This window comes from Stenella coeruleoalba (genome assembly GCF_951394435.1).
Source record: "Stenella coeruleoalba genome assembly, chromosome: 9".
In the NCBI taxonomy this organism is placed as follows: Eukaryota; Metazoa; Chordata; class Mammalia; order Artiodactyla; family Delphinidae; genus Stenella; species Stenella coeruleoalba.
Window position 1 is genome coordinate 31,877,898 of NC_137155.1, and position 19,002 is coordinate 31,896,899.

Consider the following 19,002-nt stretch of genomic DNA (forward strand, 5'->3'; position numbering starts at 1 on the left):
CACACTGGAGAGAAACCATATAAATGTGTAGAATGTGGGAAAGCATTTATTATTCCCAGTTTTCTTCAAACACGTGAAAGGACTCACACTGGCAAGAAACTGTGTGTGTGTAAAATATGTTCTAAAGCATTTCGTTTTCCCAGTTCTCTTCAAAAACACGAAAGAACTCATACTAGAAAAAACCTATGACTGTACAATATGTGGGAAAACTTTTGCTTCCACTTATGTTCAAGTGCATGAAGGAATTCAAGCTGCAGAGCAGCCTTATGAATGTAGGAATGTGGGAAAGCCTACATTTGTCTTAGGCATTCAGAGACACATGCATACTACACAGAAACCATGTAAATATGAAGAATGAGGGAAAAACTTCTCTGATCTCTCTACTTTGCAAAAGCATGAAAGGGTTCACTAGATAATAAATCTAGTTTTTATAGAGCCTAGGAAAGACTTCAGTGGGCCCACATACTTATATGTGAAAACTCTCATGAGAAACAAATATAAATGTCAGTAACGTGAGGTAACTTGTTGGAAAGTAATCCAGGAATAATGTTTTAGAAAATCTTCAATATAAAAGACTTGTTATAAAAATTTATAAATATGTGTGTTTACTAAGGATCTTTATGAAAGTGTCTTTCTTGACATTGGATTTGTACTAGTTACCTTCAAAAATGAGTATTTAGGTGAGGTAATTCTGTAAGTCATCTTTTAATAGTAGTTCATAAGGTTAAAAGGTAGCAATTTTTCCTTTAATCAGATAATGATATTTTCTCTTTCCATTTTTAAGTCTGTTGGACCTATGGGTGATTGAAGTGTATTTTTTTTTTTTTTTGACATCTTTGTTGGAGTGCGGTTGCTTTGCAGTGGTGTGTTGGTTTCTGCTTCGTGACAAAGTGAATCTGCTGTACATATACGTATATCCGCATAAAGTGTAGTTCTAATATGCAATTAGGCTTGGTATTTGTTGGTATTTTCCTACTGGCCTTGGGTGGCAGTTCTCGAATATCCTTAATCTATTATATATACCGTACCTTTATTACAGAAAGATCTTTTTTGGGGGGTGGTGAGTATAGGAGTCTTTTTCCATTCTCTCTACTATTAAATACTTGGAATAATTTTTTCTGTATGGCCAGGTTGTCAAAGGGTGTACATTCACGTAAATTATGTTTTTCCATTTGCTTCTTCATTCCTTCTGACTGGTATTTGGTGAATAGACTTTGAAGAAGAGAGACTTGTGATAGGACAAAAAATCTAGCGTTGGAGATATCCTGCCTGTGAGTAATATTAGGACCTAGATTTTCCAGAATCTAACCCCTTTGTGGTTCCATGTTAGAATTCACCAATAGCGTCATCTGTGTGCAATTTAAAGGCAGATGAGAAGGCATACTTCAGATTTTGGAGCCACCACGCTGGGAGAGAGACAGATACATAGGAGGTTTGAGGACACCACCTTTCATCCTATTTTCCAGATTCTGGGTCTTTGTATTCAAGAATATCCTCAAAACCACCAACAACTGTTTGATTCCTATTATCAGAAGTGTAGTTTTCCTCTGATGTCTTCACAATTCTACATAAAAATCTGTCAGAGTTTGAATTCTTCTGTGAGGCATCCTGTGTCCAGTTGGAAAATAATTCAGAATTTCATGGTTGGGAATATTGTCAGATTACCCTTCTGTAGATTTACAGCTTCATCATGTCTAATTTGTGTAGGAAACACCTTATGCTGTTAACATTGTTAGTGAGTATGTTTTCCTGATTCACCATACATTCACAATGGTGCAGCGATAAACAAGGACATGGGAGTTTGCTGCACTGTGCAGTGGCTGCCTTGACCCACTCCTTCAATGTGAGAATAAGCTCCTTCCTCATATCAGGAAAAGTATGGGTGCTTTCTGTTACTTGTAGCTGAATATAATCCCTCTTTGTTTTCAGTTATGTTTGATTGTACATGATTAAAAGTCTGTTCATGTTTTGGCGAAAGAAATGATTCTGTAGTTGTTTCAGAGAGAGATTTTATCAACTCTTTCCTCAGCTTTCGTATGCTAACAAATATTGTGGTTTTTATTTCCTCAGAAAATATATTAAAATACCCATTATAATTATGGATATTCAGGAAAAAAGAAAAGATACAATGAGGAATGCTAAAAGTGAAAATAGTATTTTCTTTAAAGAGAAAGAGGACATTTGTGCAGACTCAAAAAATCTCCTCTAAAATATTTACTAATTACTGTGGTTGTGTTCATTTAAGTCCACAGATTCTTTGATACTCCTCCCTCTAGGAGGTGGAGCTTAATTCACTTCCTCTTGAATACTGAATGGACTTAGTCACTTGCTTCTAATAAACAAAATATGGAAAGGAAAAAAGAAAAACTTCACAGTGGAGATACCTGGCAAACATTATCTTAACTAATTCATCAAGGTTAACATCACCAATAATAAGACATATTGACATCATGTACTCCCTGATATGATGCGATTAGAAGGACAATAATGTCTGTGATATTCTTCCCAGCAACAATTCATAACCTCAATGTAATCATGAGAAAATATCAGACAAACCCAAATTGAGGAATATTCTACAAGATACTTAACCTTTAAGTGTCAAGGTATGAAAAGACCAGGAAAAAAAATGAGGAAATTTCATAGACTGCAGGAGACTAAAGAGTCATGACAAATAAATGCAATGTGGTACTCTGGACTGAATCTTGGAATAGAAAAAGTATATTTGTAGGGAAGCCTTAACTGATAGTATTGTACCAATGTTAATTTCTTAACATTGTGCTATGGAAGACATCAGTTATAGAGGAAGCTGGGTGAAGGGTATTTGAGAACTCGCTATATTATCTTTGCAACTCCTCTGTAAGTATAAAGTTACTTCAAAATAAAAAAGTTATAAATAAATAAAATAAATTAAGTTCCTTAAAGCTGAAGGGGTAAAATTAGGTCACCTACAAAAAAAATATGAGAAGAGAACAATGAACTTCTTATTAGTAAAACAGATGCAAGAAGACAACAGAGCAGTGCCATTAATGTTTTAAGTGAATATAATTTTCAACCTAGAATTCTGTATTAGCCAAATTATCAATGAAATGGAAAAGTAAAATAAAGGCATTTTCAAACAAATTTACTTCTGTATGCCTTTTTGTAGGAAGCATTTCATAACGTTTTCCAGAAACCAAGGGAATAAACTAAGAAAGCTGAAGATGTGAGATCTGGAGAACACTGGATCCAAACCATTAGAGCAGGGAAGAAAAGTCTCAGGATTACAGTTGTGCAGCAGCCCTAGACAGGAATCAGTGTTTGAAAGGAAAGCTGGAGTCCTCCAGGAATAAGGAGAAACCTGATGGAGTTGATACTTTTCTTGAAAAGTTAAAATAACAAAAGGAGGTAATAAAGTTAACCAATGCGAAGGGGAAGAAGGCAATTTGAAACTTCAGGGAAAAAAAAACAAAAAATACACAGGAAAGGACAGGTAATCACAGTCCATTACATAATGTAATTATTATTTATTTACTAATTTTCAACTTTAAAAACTAAGCTATAAAAAAACGAAGGCAGTGGTTATTAAAGAAAATGTAAGCATTTTAACATCAAGAGAAAGAGAAGAGATAGTAAAAGTTTAGGTGAGAGAAGTTAAAAGGTGAAAGGGATGGAAACTGAAGGATAGACATGGTAATACGGTATCAGAGTGGTGAGTCATGAGACAACATTTGGCCTGCACACAGTTAAAGAAAAAATGCAATGTCATTGATGGTGTAAAGTCAGATAAATTATTTTGGGGGGAGTACTGATTTCTGTCAGTTTACAACTGAGTGATCATTTTTTTAATTTGAAGTATGTTGATGTATAATACTGAATAAGTTACAGGTGTACAATATACTGATTCACAATTTTAAAGGTTATACGTCATTTATAGTTATAAAATATTGGCTATATTCCTCATGTTGTACAATATATCCCTGTAGCTTATTTTATACCTAATAGTTTGTACCTCTTAATCCCCTACCCCTAAATTGTACCTACCCCCTTCCCTTTCCTTACTGGTAACCACTAGTTCGTTCTCTATATCTGTGAGTCTGCTTTTAAAAAATTATAGTCACTAGTTTGTTGCATATTTTAGATTGCACATATAAGTGATATCATACAGCATTTGTCTTTCTCTATCTGACTTATTTCACTTCATGTATTGATCGACACTTAGGCTGCTTCCATATCTAGGCAACTGTAAATCATGCTGCTATGAACATTAGGCTGTGTGTATCTTTTCAAATTAGTGTTTTGGGGTTTTTTTTGAACACATATCCAGGAGTGGAATTAGTTGGTCATATGGTAGTTCTATTTCTAGTTTTCTGAGAAACCTCCATGTTGTCTTCCAGAGCAGATGCACCAATTTACAGTTCCACCAAGAGTGTACAAGGGTTCCCTTTTCTCCGCATCCTCACCAACATTTTTTATTTGTATTCTTTTTGATGATCGCCATTCTCACAGGTGGGTTTGATTTGCATTTCCCTGATGATTAGCAACACTGAGCAGCTTTTCATGTGCCTACTGGCCATCTGTGAGGTAAATTCTTAACTCTTAATGCAAGAATAGTCAGTGTCTAATATTGCTGTATCAATAAATACCAGTGTAAGCATATTATACAGGTATGCACAGCCATCACAGGATGAATAAAAAAGTAAAAATAGTTAAAGGATTAAACATGATTTTCTCCAGGGAGCAGATGGGGTGGGCCAAAGAGTCTGCTTAACAATCCAAGCTCTTCTACATGATTTGATTTTTAAATACCATATCCATGTATCTTTTGAAAAAAAATTTTTATTTTACAGAAAGCAAAAGAAAAAAAATCTGCACTATTTTCAACAGTGAATAAAAATAACTCACTTGTCCACTCATAGTAAGATGATAACTGAATTTCTACTTAGTGCAGTGGTTGGGCATTAGAGAAAACAGTTACTGCCATGAATGACCAAGGCTTTCAACTTAACATATAAAATGCTTAATCAATACTTATTTATTTCAAAAGACTTGTTTCATTTTCTTTTCAACAACTTTAATAAACACTTAGAATGAAAGTTACTTGTACTACTTCTTTAAAAGTAAAAGGTATCTGATGTTAAGCCAAACACTTCAAAATAACATGTTTAAATAAACAATTTTGTGTATGATGTATTCAAGATGTCTGAAACACTGAAAGTAAGCTGTAAGTATATTAAATTCTGAATTATTCAGGTTATTAGAAGACAATAATGGTGTGGACCATTTAAAAAGAAGAAAGAGGGCTTCCCTGGTGGCGCAGTGGTTGAGATTCCGCCTGCCGATGCAGGGGACGTGGGTTCGTGCCCAGGTCCGGGAGGATCCCACATGCCACGGAGCGGCTGGGCCCGTGAGCCATGGCCGCTGAGCCTGCACATCCGGAGCCTGTGCTCCGCAATGGGAGAGGCCACAGCAGTGAGAGGCCCGCATACCGCAAAAAAAAAAAAAAAGAAGAAAGAAATTATGCTTCCAACTCATTAATCTTTTGAAGTAGTTTATATAAATCCTTCAGTAAATCTGCCTTGTGTTATCTGTATGAGTATGAATGTGCAACAGAAAGGAACTTTAGAAACTCATCGCTTCTCAAACAAAATGATGAAATCACAATGTGAGAGGTTCCAAATTTTCTTGGCTTCCCTAATCTGCCCCACTGTTAAACCAGGGCAGAAATACTGCATCCACTCATACTGACATAAACAGCACAGTATTTTTCTAAAACAGACATCAATATTGTTATGGGCTTAATTTTTTTTTTTTAACTGTATTTTTTTTTTCTATTTTCTTAGTGGTTACTCTAGGGCTTACCTCTGGACAGTTTACTATACTGTCTTCCTGTCCCATCCCGGTAAGTTGTCCCCAGGAAAGGTCCTGGGCAGAGCGTGTGGGCAGGAAAGTTGCCTGAAGAAGGATGGCCTTGGACGATGGGGCACAGGAGGGAGGACTGAGGCACTGAGATGGCCACAGGGTGGCAGCCCCAGTGATAGAGAGGCTGCAGCTTTTTTTTTTTTTTTGCGGTACACGGGCCTCTCACTGTTGTGGCCCCTCCCGTTGCGAAGCACAGGCTCCAGACGCGCAGGCTCAGCAGCCATGGCTCACGGTGGGCTTAATTTTTAATCACAACATATTTGCCAATATGAAAGGTGAGGTGGCATTAGAAACCCAAATGTAATACCATACAGAGTTTTTAAAACTTTTTTTAATTAAAATTCTTATTTTTAATATAATGTTAACTCAGTGATTGAGCCATTACACTAAGACTCTTCTGTGTTACTAAGTTGTGTGCATATCAAACTAAGTAATTTTTATTTATCACTTTAAATAGATTTAGCAACCATTATTTCTTCTCTGAGACTATTTTCTAATCTGTAAAATGGAGCCAATTTCTAGCTTACAGTGCTTCTGTTAGAATTAAATGAGCTGATATATTTGAAACATCTGATATTCAGTAGTTGATCAATAAAAGTCAGCTCTAGTTCCCCTTTTGTCCTACATGTACCTTGATACAAGTTAAAGTTTAATGTCTAATTCAAAAAAATCTACCCAAATTATTACTTTATTCAATAATTAAACATTGAGTCCCAAATATATATACCAGACATGTTCTAAATAGAGAAGGTCAGTGTTATATACCAAAACAAGGAAAACTGCCCTACCAGATATCAAGACTTAATATAAGCTTCTGGTAATTAAAACAGTATAGTATTACAGTAGGAAGTGACAAACAGACAAAACAAAGGACTCAGAAATTGAGCCATTCTTAAAGAGGACATCAACATATGAGAGAAGTTCCATTACATATCAATGAAGAAAGAACTGGACTATTCAAGAAATGGCTTTCCACATGAAAGAAAAACAAAATTTTATCCCCTTTTTAGTCCATCATCAAAAAAAAAAATTTTTTTAGCCTAATAAACTTACACAAAGAAAACCTTAAAGCCAATTAGAAGAAAATGTTTTTAAAAACGTTATGACCTTGAGATAGGAGAAATTTTCATTTAAAAAAAAAGCAAAATGCAAAGGAATATATTTACATATCCTTATATTTTACTAAATAAAAATATAAAACTTCCATATGACAAAAGATAGCACTAAGATAAAAAGATAGCAATACTGGGGAAAATTGCAATATATAATCAGTAAGAAAAAGGAAAACAACAACAACAAAAAAGATCAAAAGAATCAACAGAAAACAAAATATAAATGACCAATAAACACAGGAAAAAAGATGCTTATCTCACTATAATCAGGAAAAATGCTAATTTAAAAAATTAAATAGAAACCATTTTAGACTGACAAGAACTTTCAAAGCCTGATGCTACTGAGTGAACATACAGCCAAGTGGAAACTCTCAATCAACACTAGTGAAGTAGAGATGGTAACAGCCACTTTAGAGACTCTAGTGGTTATCTAGCAAAATCAAACATACACATTCTCTAAGATGCAATAATTCTACTTCTTGTACATGTTCACTGTATGTTCAAAGTAGTAAAGTTTGTGACAGCAAAAATCTTGAACTCATCTAAATAGTGTGGGAAATGGATCAATACAGTGTAGTAGAGTCATGTGATAGAACACTACATAGCAGTTAAGAGAAATAGACATGTATTCATACACATATGTACACATATATATGAACTTGGATAGATGTCAAAACATAGTAAGTAAAATTATACTGTAATATATCAGTTACATAAAATTTCATAGAAAACACAAAACAATATTCACATATATCCATGAAGAAAATATGTAAGAGTATTAAAACTACACTAAAAATTTACACTTGAAATTCATGGTAGCTGTTGTCTTTGAGAGGTAGGAGGACAAAGATGATGTTAACTTTATAATGATTTGTTTTGTTAAAAAATAACAGATAATACAGCATGTTAACAGCTGTCAATTCTGAGTGAGAGTTAAGGTAGGTGTTTGTTATACTTTTCTTGATACTTCAGTCAATTTTCTGGATTGAACAAAAACTAATCAAGGTCACCAACAAGATGATAATTCAACTCTCTTCTCATCAACTTAAATACTGACAAAAAGTAATATGTGAGTTCAACATGCTAAGAATGCAAGATAAGCAAATGGAATAAATTCCAAGTCATGTAATTATGCTGATAAAGCTTACGAAAAGTAGAATAAAATATATCTCAGAAATGAGGTAAAGAATTTTGATCTTAAACATCTTTCATATAATCACTAAAATGAATTTTCTCTCTTTAATTTCCATATTTCCCAATTTGATAGCTAACTATAACTATAATTTTCATCTAAGCACTGAGAAAAGAAATAATAAGTACAAGTCCTAAAATAAATCAACTAACCTGTATGGGTTCTTCTATGTCTCTGAAGCTCATCACTCCTTGTAAATCTTTTGCCACAAAACATCCAGTTGCATATAAAAGGTCTTTCTCCAGTATGCCAGCGAAGATGTGCTCGTAGGTGAGATGTTTTGCCATAAACTTTTCCACATCCTTCAATATGACAGATATGTTGTTTCTTCTTTCCTGGTTCATTACTGCCTCTACAAAAACAAAAACAAAAACCAAACATTAATTACACTCCCAAACACCAAGCTTATAATTCAGGAAAAGTAAAAGGGAATCAAGGTAATTAAATGATGCTTTTCTAAATGAGTTTTTAAAATCATGATGCCACAACTGTAGTTAAAAATCAGAAAAAAACAGCACTGTGTAGTAAAACTCAAAAGTGGTATGAAAACACATTAATTTTAGAGAATGTATGTTCTGCCATGGAATTCACATGTTCATTTCCTAGTACGTTCCTCCCCTGGGAAAAAAATCTCTTTAAACTTTTCAAGACACTTGAAAACTCTCCTCTAAAATACCAAAGAATGGTAATCCTCATTTAAAAGTGTAACGTTCAGAGTTTCACTTCCAGCAAAAGCAGCACGAAGAGCTCCCTGGACCTACTCCCCAGTGAAACCAGTGCAAATGATAACAAAAAAAGCAAATAACATTTACAATCTCTGGAAATGGCCTTATGAGTATACAGCAAATAAAGAAACATTTATTCATGAAAATCAAATAGAACTTGGTAAGAAGAATGAGAGTCTGCTGTATTTGAACCAATACTCACTCTGTGTCTCCCTCCTCCTTCCACCTCCCCTGACACAGAAACACTACAGACTTGTGCAATCAACAACAGGGTTCCCTCTTCTCCCACCCTTCTAGTTGCTGGGTTATCTCCCCAAGAAAGGCAGGACATCAGCATTTCTCAATCTACCCGCAGCTACCTGTTACTGAGGCTAAGTTTCAGGTGAGTGTGGCTGACAGATGGGGAACAACCTTCTTCCACCCAATCCCAACCCCTGAGACACAGGCTCAACCTTGGATAAGGCATGATGAAAACACTGGGGTCCAGATGACCCTTGACCCAGCTCATTTGTAGTTCATAAATCAGAGGTTCCAAGCCTGGAGTGACCAGCCAATAAAACTTGAGGCTACTGCTGACCTCCTGCCCCCACGTACTCAGCTCCTAGAGCACAGAATGCATAGGGAGAAATGTGTCACTGTCCCAACCCCCAGTTCAAGAGCCATGACACAGAGATTTTGGCCAGAGGAAGAGTATACCATAAAACAGAAGGCTCCAAATCTCTTCCCAAGAAATTGACTTCATTTGCAACAAAGTGTGGAGAGGTTTGAGCCTAAGGATGATCTTAAAGACAGTGGAGACTGTTGCAAAAGGCAACTGGGAGGAGACTAATAGATTCACTGGAGACATAAGCTAAACTATAGACTGACAGGTTGCCAGAAAGAACTGAGGAAAGAGGTAGCCGGTAGGAGTCCTACAGGATCAGAATAAATCTCAAGCACAGACCTAAGTTCTGCCTTTTAAAACTCTGATTGGATCAGGCTGTGGAGCAATATATGCTTCAGGGTATTACTGAAAACAACAGAGCAATCAGCTGGCAATTAGTGGAGCTTAACAGCTGGGTGTGGTCAGAGAAAGAACCAAAAATATCCCTACCAAAACCACTGTCATCCCAGGGTCACTAAGGAGCAACAGGCTTCATACTGGAGAGGGGCAGGGGAGTGGGGGCAGGGATTTTCATTAAAATAATCCAGCTCCTCACTAAACAAACAAGCAAAACAGTAACAAGCCAGAGGTGGGAGAAGGACAGAAGGCAGTACTAGGAGTTGCTACAATATACTATTTCTCTAGTTTCCAACAAAAAATTATGAGACGTGCAAAAACCAGAAACAAAGAAGGAAAAAACGACCTATACACTAGAGAAAAAGCAGGCAAGAGAAACTGCCTGTGAGAGCAAACAAATTTAACAAGACTTCAAAGCAGCCATTATGAATACGTTCAAAGAACTAAAGGACATCATGATTAAAGAAGTAAAGCAAGGTATAATGACATCACATCAAACAGAGAATATCAATAAAGAGCTAGAAATGATTTTTTAAAGAACCAATTGGAAACTCTTGAGATAAAAGGTACAACTGAAATGAAAAATTCACAAGAGGGACTCAAGAGAAGGAAGAAATAGTGAAACTGAAGACAGTTCAATAGAGATTATGCAACCCAAAAAGCAAACAAGAAACAGAAGAAGAATAAACAGAATGTCAGAGAAATGTGGAACACCAACATATGAATGAGAATACCAGGAGGAGAGGAGACGAGAGGGAAAAGGGGAGTGGGGGATGAAGCAGAAAAAATATTCAAAGAAATAACAGCTGAAAACTTATGAAAAACATTAACCTACACTTTCAGGAAGCTCAACAAACTCCAAATACGATAAATGTAGAGATCTACAAATAGACACTTTACACTAAAAATCCTGAAACCCAAAGACAAGGACAAAATCTTGAAAACAGCAAGAAACATGACTCATCACTTGCAGGGAAAGCCCAGTAGGATTAAAGGCTGACTTCTCAGTAGAAACATATTCAAGTACTCAAAAACAAAACAAAAACCAACCAAAAAAAAACAAAAAAACGCTCACAAAAAACCCTCAAACAAGAATCCTATATCCAGCAGAGCTATCTTTCAAAAATGAAGGTGAAATAAAGATATTCCCAGATAAACAAAAACTAAGAGAATGTGTTGCTAGTAGACTTGCTTTGCAAGAAATACTAAAGGAAGTTCTTTAAGCTGAAAGCAAGTGAAACCAGCAAGTAATTCAAATATATATAAAGAAACAAAAGCGCACTAGCAAAGGCAATTACGTAATTATAAAGGACAGTGTAAGTGCATATTTCTTCTCACCTGATTTAAAAAGCAATTCTGGGCTTCCCTGGTGGGACAGTGGTTAAGGATCCACCTGCCAATGCAGGGGACATGGGTTCGATCCCTGGTCTGGGAAGACCCCACATGCCACAGAGCAACTAAGCCCATGTGCCACAACTACTGAGTTTGCGCTCTAGGGCCCACGAGCCACAACTACTGAGTCTGCATGCCACAACTACTGAAGCCCACACGCCTAGAGCCCGTGCTCTGCAACAAGAGAAGCCACTGCAATGAGAAGCCCGTGCACCACCACAAAGAGTAGCCCCCGCCTGCCGCAACCAGGAAAAGCCCATATGCAGCAACAAAGACCCAAAGCAGCCAAAAATGTGGTTTAATAAAAAAATAAAAAGCAATTTTATAAAACAATATGTATAAAATGTATTGTCAAGACTGTAACATTAGAGAAATGCAACATATGTAACATATCTGCCAATAACAGCACAAAGGAGGTGGCTGGGAGCAAAGCCATAAGGAAATGACCCCAAATAGGAACTCAAATTCATGGGAATAAATAAAGAGAACCAGAAATGATAAAGTTAACAGAGCAAATTTAAAAGACATAAATTTATAAAAATAATAATTATAACAATGTATTGTGGGGTTTGTAACCCTTATGTATTTAACAGTAATACCATAAAAAGAAGCACAAGGGAACAGACCTATATAGGAGTAACATTTCTATAACTCACTGGAATTAAGTTACCGTAAATCTTAAACTGATTATGATAAATTAATATATTGTAAGGCCTAGAGCAAGCACTAGAGAAATAAGCACAGTGAAAACATCATTAATGAAATTATAATGCTATATTACAAATTAAAATATTAATTTAATTCAAAAGAAAGCAGCAAGGGAGGGATAAGGGAGCAAAAAAAGACATGAGACATAGAAAACAAAAGGTAAAAATGGCAGACATAAATTCATTATACTGATAATAACATCAAATGTAAATGGATTATATAAACTAATAAAAAGGTAGATTTTGTCAGATTAGATTCAAAACAAGACCCAACTATGTACCATCTATAGCTGACACACTTTACATTTAAAGACACAAAAATACAAAGATATTGGAAAGTAAAAAGATGGAAAATGGTATCATGCAAACAACCACAAGAAAGCTGGAGTGGCTATACTAATACCAGGCAAAATAAACATTAAAACAAAAGATGTTATTAGAAATAAAGAGAGAAATTTGATAAGGATAAATGGGTCAATCCATCAGGAAACATACATGCATTTAAACAAGAGTAAAAAGAGAGTGCCAAAACAGAAGTAAAAACTGACAGAAATGAAGGGGGAAATAGACAATTCAATGATAATAGTTGGAGATTTCAATACACTATCTTCAGTGATTTTCCACAAAACAACTAGGTAGAAGATCAACAAGGAAGCAGAAGACTTGAATAACACTGTAAATAAACAAGACCTAACAGACATACACAGAACACTCCAGCAACAACAGCATTCTTCTCAAGAGCGCATGGAATGTTCTCCAGGACAGATCATATACTAGGCTGTGAAACAAATCTCAGTAAATTTAAAAGGACAGAAATAACAAAGTTTTCTGACCACAGTGGAAGAAAACTAGAAATCATTTATAGGAGGAAACTGGGAAATTCACAAATACCTAGCAATTAAACAATATACTCCTAAATAACCAATGGGTCAAAGAAGAAATCAAAAGGGAAATTGTAAAAGACTTTGAGATGAAGGAAAACGAAAACACAACATACCAAAACTTAGGGGATACATATAAAGTAACGCTTAGAGGGAAACTTACAGCTGTAAATATCTATATTTAAAAATATCCTACCTCAAACCTGTCAGAATGGCTAGTATCCAAAAGAGAACAAGTAACAAACGTTGGCAAGGATATGGAGAAAAGGAAGCCCTCATGCACTGTTGCTGGGAACGTAAATTGGTACAACCGCTACACCAAACAGTATGGATACTCCTCAAAAAATTAAAAATAGAACTAATATAAGACCCAGGAATTCCACTCCTGGGTATTTATCCAAAGAAAGTGAAAACACTAATTAGAAAAGATACATGCACCCTTATGTTCACTTCATCGTTATTCTCAATAGTCAAGATATGGAAGCCACCTAAATGCCCATCAATACATGAATGGATAAAGAAGATGTGGTGTGTGTGTGTGTGTGTGTGTGTGTGTGTGTGTATACACACACACACACACACACACACACACATAATAGAAAATTACTCAGCCACAAAAAAAGAATGAAATCTTGCCATTTTTGACAACGCAGATGGACCTAGAGAATATTATGCTAAGTGAAACAAGTCAGACAGAGAAAGACAAATACTGAATGATTTTACTTATATGTGGAATCTAAACAACAAAATAAATGAACAAACATAACAAAACAGAAATAGAGTTATAGATACAGAGAACAAACAGGTGGTTGTCAGAGAAGAGGGGTGTGGAGGGAGGAAAAAAAATAGGTGAGGGAGATTGAGAGGTACAAACTGTCAGTTAAAAAATAAATGAGTCAAGGAGATGAAATGTACAGCGTGGGGAATAGGGTCAATAACTATCTAATAATTTTGTACAGTGGTAATATCATAACTAGACTTACTGTGATCATTGTGAAATGTATAGAAATAGTGATTCACTATATTGTGTAACAGGAACTAACAGAGTTATAGGTCAGTTACACCTCAAAAACAAACAAACAACTCACAGAAAAAGAAATCAGATTTGTGGTTACCAGAGGAGGGGAAATGGATGAAGGCAGTCAGAAGATACAAACTTCCAGTTCTAAGGTAAATAAATACTAGGAATGTAATCTACAACATGATAAATATAAGTAACACTGCTGTATGTTATATATGAAAATTGTTGAGAGCTAAATCCTAAGAGTCCTCATCACAAGGAAAAATATTTTTTCTATTTCTCTAATTTTGTAGCTACACAAGATGATAGATGTTCACTAAACTTATTATGATAATCATTTCATGATGTATTAAGTCATATTATTATGCTGTACACTTTAAACATACAGTGCTGTACGTCAATTATATCTCAATATAACTGGAAGGAAATAAAGATCTTAAATAATGTAAACTTCCATCTTAAGACAGTAAAACAGAGCAAATTAAATCCAAAATAAAGCAAGCAGAAGAAAGACAATAATAAAGAATAGAGCAGAAACTAATGAATTAGAGAATACAAAAACAATAGAGAAAAATCAATGGAACCAAAGGCTGATTAAAGGTCAACAAAACCAACAAGCCATTAGGGAGACTAACAAAAAAAAAAGAAGACTCAAATTACTAGAATCAGAAATGAAAAAGGGGATATCACTACCAACCTTACAGAAATAAAAAGGATTATAAAGGAATACCAAGAACAATTGTATACCAATTACTTAAAAAACTGTAAGATGAACAAATTCTTAGAAAGATACAAAGTACCAAAGCTGACTCAAGAACAAGACAGAACTCAGAACAAGTAACAGGGTTGAATTAGTAGTCAAAAAAATACACAAAGGAAAAGCCCAGTGAGCTTCACAGGTTCACAAAACATTTTAAAAATTAATACCAGTTCTTCACAAACGTTCAAAAAATGAAACTGGAGAGAAGACTTCCCAACTCATTCTACAAGGCCAGTAATAACTTTGCCCAAACCAAAGGCATTATAAGAGAACAAGAGACCAATATCTCTCATGAACATGGATGCAAAAATTCTCAACACAATAGTAAAAATCCAAATCCATCAACATATAAAAAAAATTACATAGCATGACCAAGTTGTATTTATCCCATGAATGCAAAAGTACTTTAACATTTAACAATCAATTAATGTAATATACCATATTGACAGAATAAAAAACAAAACTACATGACCATCTCAACAGATGAAGAAAAGCATCTGACACAGTCAAAAACCCTTTCATGTTGGGTGAGTTGGAAGACTCATACTCCCCAATGTCAGAAGTTACCACAAAGCCAAAGTCATCAGGACAGTGTGGTATTGGCATAGAAACAGACATACAGATCAATGAAACAGAATTGAAGAGTCTAGAAATAAACCTATCTGTCTATGATCAACTGATTTTTGACAAGGGTGCCAAAACCATCCAAAGAATGGGGAAGGGACAGTCTTTCAACAAATGGTATTGGATGAATCCTTACCTCACAAAAATTAACCCCCAAATTGATCAAAGACCTAAATGTAAGAACAAAAACTATAAACCTCTTATAAGAAAAGTGGGAATCTTTGTGACCTCAGATTGGGCAATGGATTCTTAGGTATGACACCAAAAGCAGAAGCACCCAAAGAAAAGACTGGACTTCACAATTAAAAACGTTTGTGCTCCAAAGGACACTATCAAGAAAGTGAAAAGACAACTCAGAGACCGGGAAGAAATATTTCAAATCATAAATCTGATAAGGGACCTGTATCTAGAATATATGAAGAACTATTATAATTCAATAATAAAAAGACAAATAATCTAATTAAAATAGGCATAAGATCTTAATAGACAATTGTCTAAAGAAGACACACAGGGACTTCCCTGGTGGCACAGTGGTTAAGAATCCACCTGCCAATGCAGGGGACATGGATTCGATCGCTGGTCTGGGAAGAGCCACATGCTGCAGAGCAACTAAGCCAGTGAGCTACAACTACTGAGCCCGCATGCCACAACTACTGAAGCCCACGTGCCTAGACCCTGTGCTCCACAACAAGAGAAGCCACCGCAATGAGAAGCCCGTGCACCACAACAAAGAGTAGCCCCCACTTGTCACAACTAGAGAAAGCCCATGCACAGCAACAAAGACCCAACGCAGCCAAAAATAAATAAATTAATTTAAAAAAAAAGAGATACACAAATGGCCAACAGTAAGCACACGAAAACATACTTTATATCATTAGTCATCAGGGAAATGCAAATCAAAACCAAAAACTTGTATAAGAATATTTGTAGCAGCGTAATAGCCAACAGGTGGAAAAAGTTCCAAATGTCCAACAACTGATGAATGGATAAGTAAAATATTGTATATCCATACAATGGAATATTATTTTGTTCATTAAAAAGAATGAAGAACTGACATATGCTATAATATGGATCAACTTTGAAAACATGCTAAGTGAATGAAACCAGTCACAAAACCCACATATTTTGTGATTCCATTTATATGAATGTCTAGAACAGGCAAATCTATACACAGAAATTAGTTTAGTGGTTGCCTAGAGCTGGGAGGGAAGAGGGAGTGATAACTAAATAATACAGGATTTGTTTTCAGGGGAACAAAAAAGTTCTAAAATTGACTGTGGTGATGGATGTACAACTCTGTGAATATATTAAAAACCACTGAAATGTACAGTTTAAATGAGTGAATTACATGGTATGTAAGTTTTACATCGATAAAGTTGTTTTAAAATTTTACATAAATAAATGAAGAAAGAAAACCATAAAAGAAAGTATAAGGTACATGGTAGAGGACCACTGAAATCCCATTCCCAGAATAGCTCAATCTAATCCCCTTCATAACAATATTGTATCTCAACTCTTGGGCTATAAAGCTAGTGATGTTCTAATGATCGAAGTACTCAGCCAATAGCTTGATTTTAACTAATACCCTACGTGCCTTGATTACATGTAATTGTTCATTACATGTTAGCTATTATACTAGTCTCCACTGAGTTGGGTGGCAATAGAGCATTTACCTTCCTTCTCCTTCCCTACAATTAGGACAGGAACAGGCAACTCTTCGAAGCCTCTTGCCAGGCTGCACCTCTTGATCAGAAGCCTGCTGGCCTTGCTGCAAATGCACTTGTGTGAGTTGGTCAGGACTAACAGCACCTATAGTTGCATTAGCAATTCCTCCAACTGCTACGGTTACAGGAGCTATTGTAGCTTGTTGGACTTTCACTCCATCTTGTCCTTGCTGCTGACCTAAAAATGAGAGGGGAAAAGAGTATTACAATGTTTTCTATTCCTAAAAAAAGGATTTAGAAAATTTCCATATGGACACTTTAAAGCTACCATATTTGTTCTAACAGATTATCTGTGTAAAGTACAAAAGCAAAGGGGTTAATTTAAGTTTTATACTATGCCAATCCTCCTAAAATATAATATTCTAAACTTAGCAGCTCAGGCTTCCTCTATATCTGGTTGGTGGGACTATACATAAATTTTAACCCCCTTGTGGCTTAATTTCTCCATCTGTAAAATGAAGATTAATAATCCTTGCTACCTTACTACCTCACTGAAGTGCTGTGACGATTCATGAGACATTCTTTGAGATCCTCAGATGAAAGATGTTATATAAATAAAAAGCATTATTATGACCATTTCCACAGTAAGCAACATCTCATTCACTCCATAAAAATACAGGAATAAAAAGTAACTAAACAAAGGATTAAGTATAATGGACATTTCTCATTCCTAAACACTTTAAATTAAGCAAACATCTCTTTACTGATGAGTCTTTTTTTTTTATTTTACACATTGAGTTAAGCAGTTTTTTTAAAAATGCAAAACCATGCATGATTATTACATACTGTCACTAAAATCACAGAACAGACATTTAGGATATTATTACTTCATTCACTCATGTTATATAGCTTAGTTTTCACCTCTCAGGTCAGTACACATACCAACTTGGCTATGTTGGCTTAGGGAAAAATATGATAAGCAATATATAATATGACAAAATTTACATGGCTTAAGTTGATCCTGAGTGTATATGAGTATGCCTTATAATTATACTTTCTCTCAACATAGTTCTACTTTCTCAGGTGTGGGAATAGCAAGTATGTGAAGGGGCAGAAAACACCCATTTATGAAGGAATGCTCCCACCTCAGAGTTGATGTAAGAATTAAATACGTTAATTTTTACAAACCCCTTACCACCACCAGCGCCTAGCAAAGAACTGTTCATTACATGTTAACTATCATTATTACTAGTCTCCACTGAGTTGAGTGGCAATACAAGAATAAAATATGGTTGCAGAAACAAACATGTGAGTACTGCATATAAAATAAAAGGGTTTATTTTAAAGCTGCATATGTAGTACTTTAAACATGCGAAGCAACCAAGAAAAGACAATAAAAATTAGCAAGTGAGAAAATAGCACACATTTTCAAAACAAAATTAAACCTTTGACTCTGCCAGCCAAAGTCAATCTCACCCTCCTCTGTGTCGTCACAGCAATCTGAAACCTTTGGTAGTACCAATAACTTTAACACAAATAAAATATATGTGGAGCTTCCCTGGTGGCGCAGTGGTTAAGGATCCGTCTGCCAATGCAGGGGACATGGGTTCGAGCCCTGGTCCGGGAAGATCCCACATGCCGCAGAGCAACTAAGCCCGTGCGCCACAACTACTGAGTCTGCGCTCTAGAGCCCATGAACCACAAAGACTGAGCCTGTGTGCCTGGAGCCTGTGTTCCACAAGAGAAGCCACCACAATGAGAAGCCCGCACACAGCAAGGTAGAGTGGCCCACGCTCGCCGCAACTAGAGAAGAGCCTGCGCGCAGCAACGAAGACCCAACACAGCCAAAAATTAATAATAAAAAAAAATATGTGTTCTGTCACTGCTTTAGTAGAGACACATATTTTAGTTCTTCTAGTAAAGTTTAAATTTTCATTCACCTTTGCATTAACAAGGTGTGATAGGTAAAGAAATGAAAAGTAAAGTGAGAAGTTGTGAGTTCACGTCCCATTCAGTGACTGTACAC

The 19,002-nt window shown here is 35.6% G+C and overlaps 1 protein-coding gene across 3 annotated transcripts in view; it reads right to left on the reverse strand.

Moving 5' to 3' along the window:
• The window catches only part of SP4 (Sp4 transcription factor), a 72,501-nt gene that overhangs the window by 15,988 nt on the left and 37,511 nt on the right, over positions 1 to 19,002 (reverse strand). For 2 of the 3 annotated variants that reach the window (XM_079931042.1, XM_079931044.1), the window contains 2 exons: positions 16,986 to 17,214; positions 8,355 to 8,554 (listed from right to left, as the gene is read on the reverse strand). In XM_079931042.1, the coding sequence (XP_079787168.1) occupies positions 8,355 to 8,554; positions 16,986 to 17,214 (429 nt within the window). The remainder of the gene's footprint in view (positions 1 to 8,354; positions 8,555 to 16,985; positions 17,215 to 19,002) is intronic. The other variant, XM_079931043.1, reaches the window with a different exon arrangement.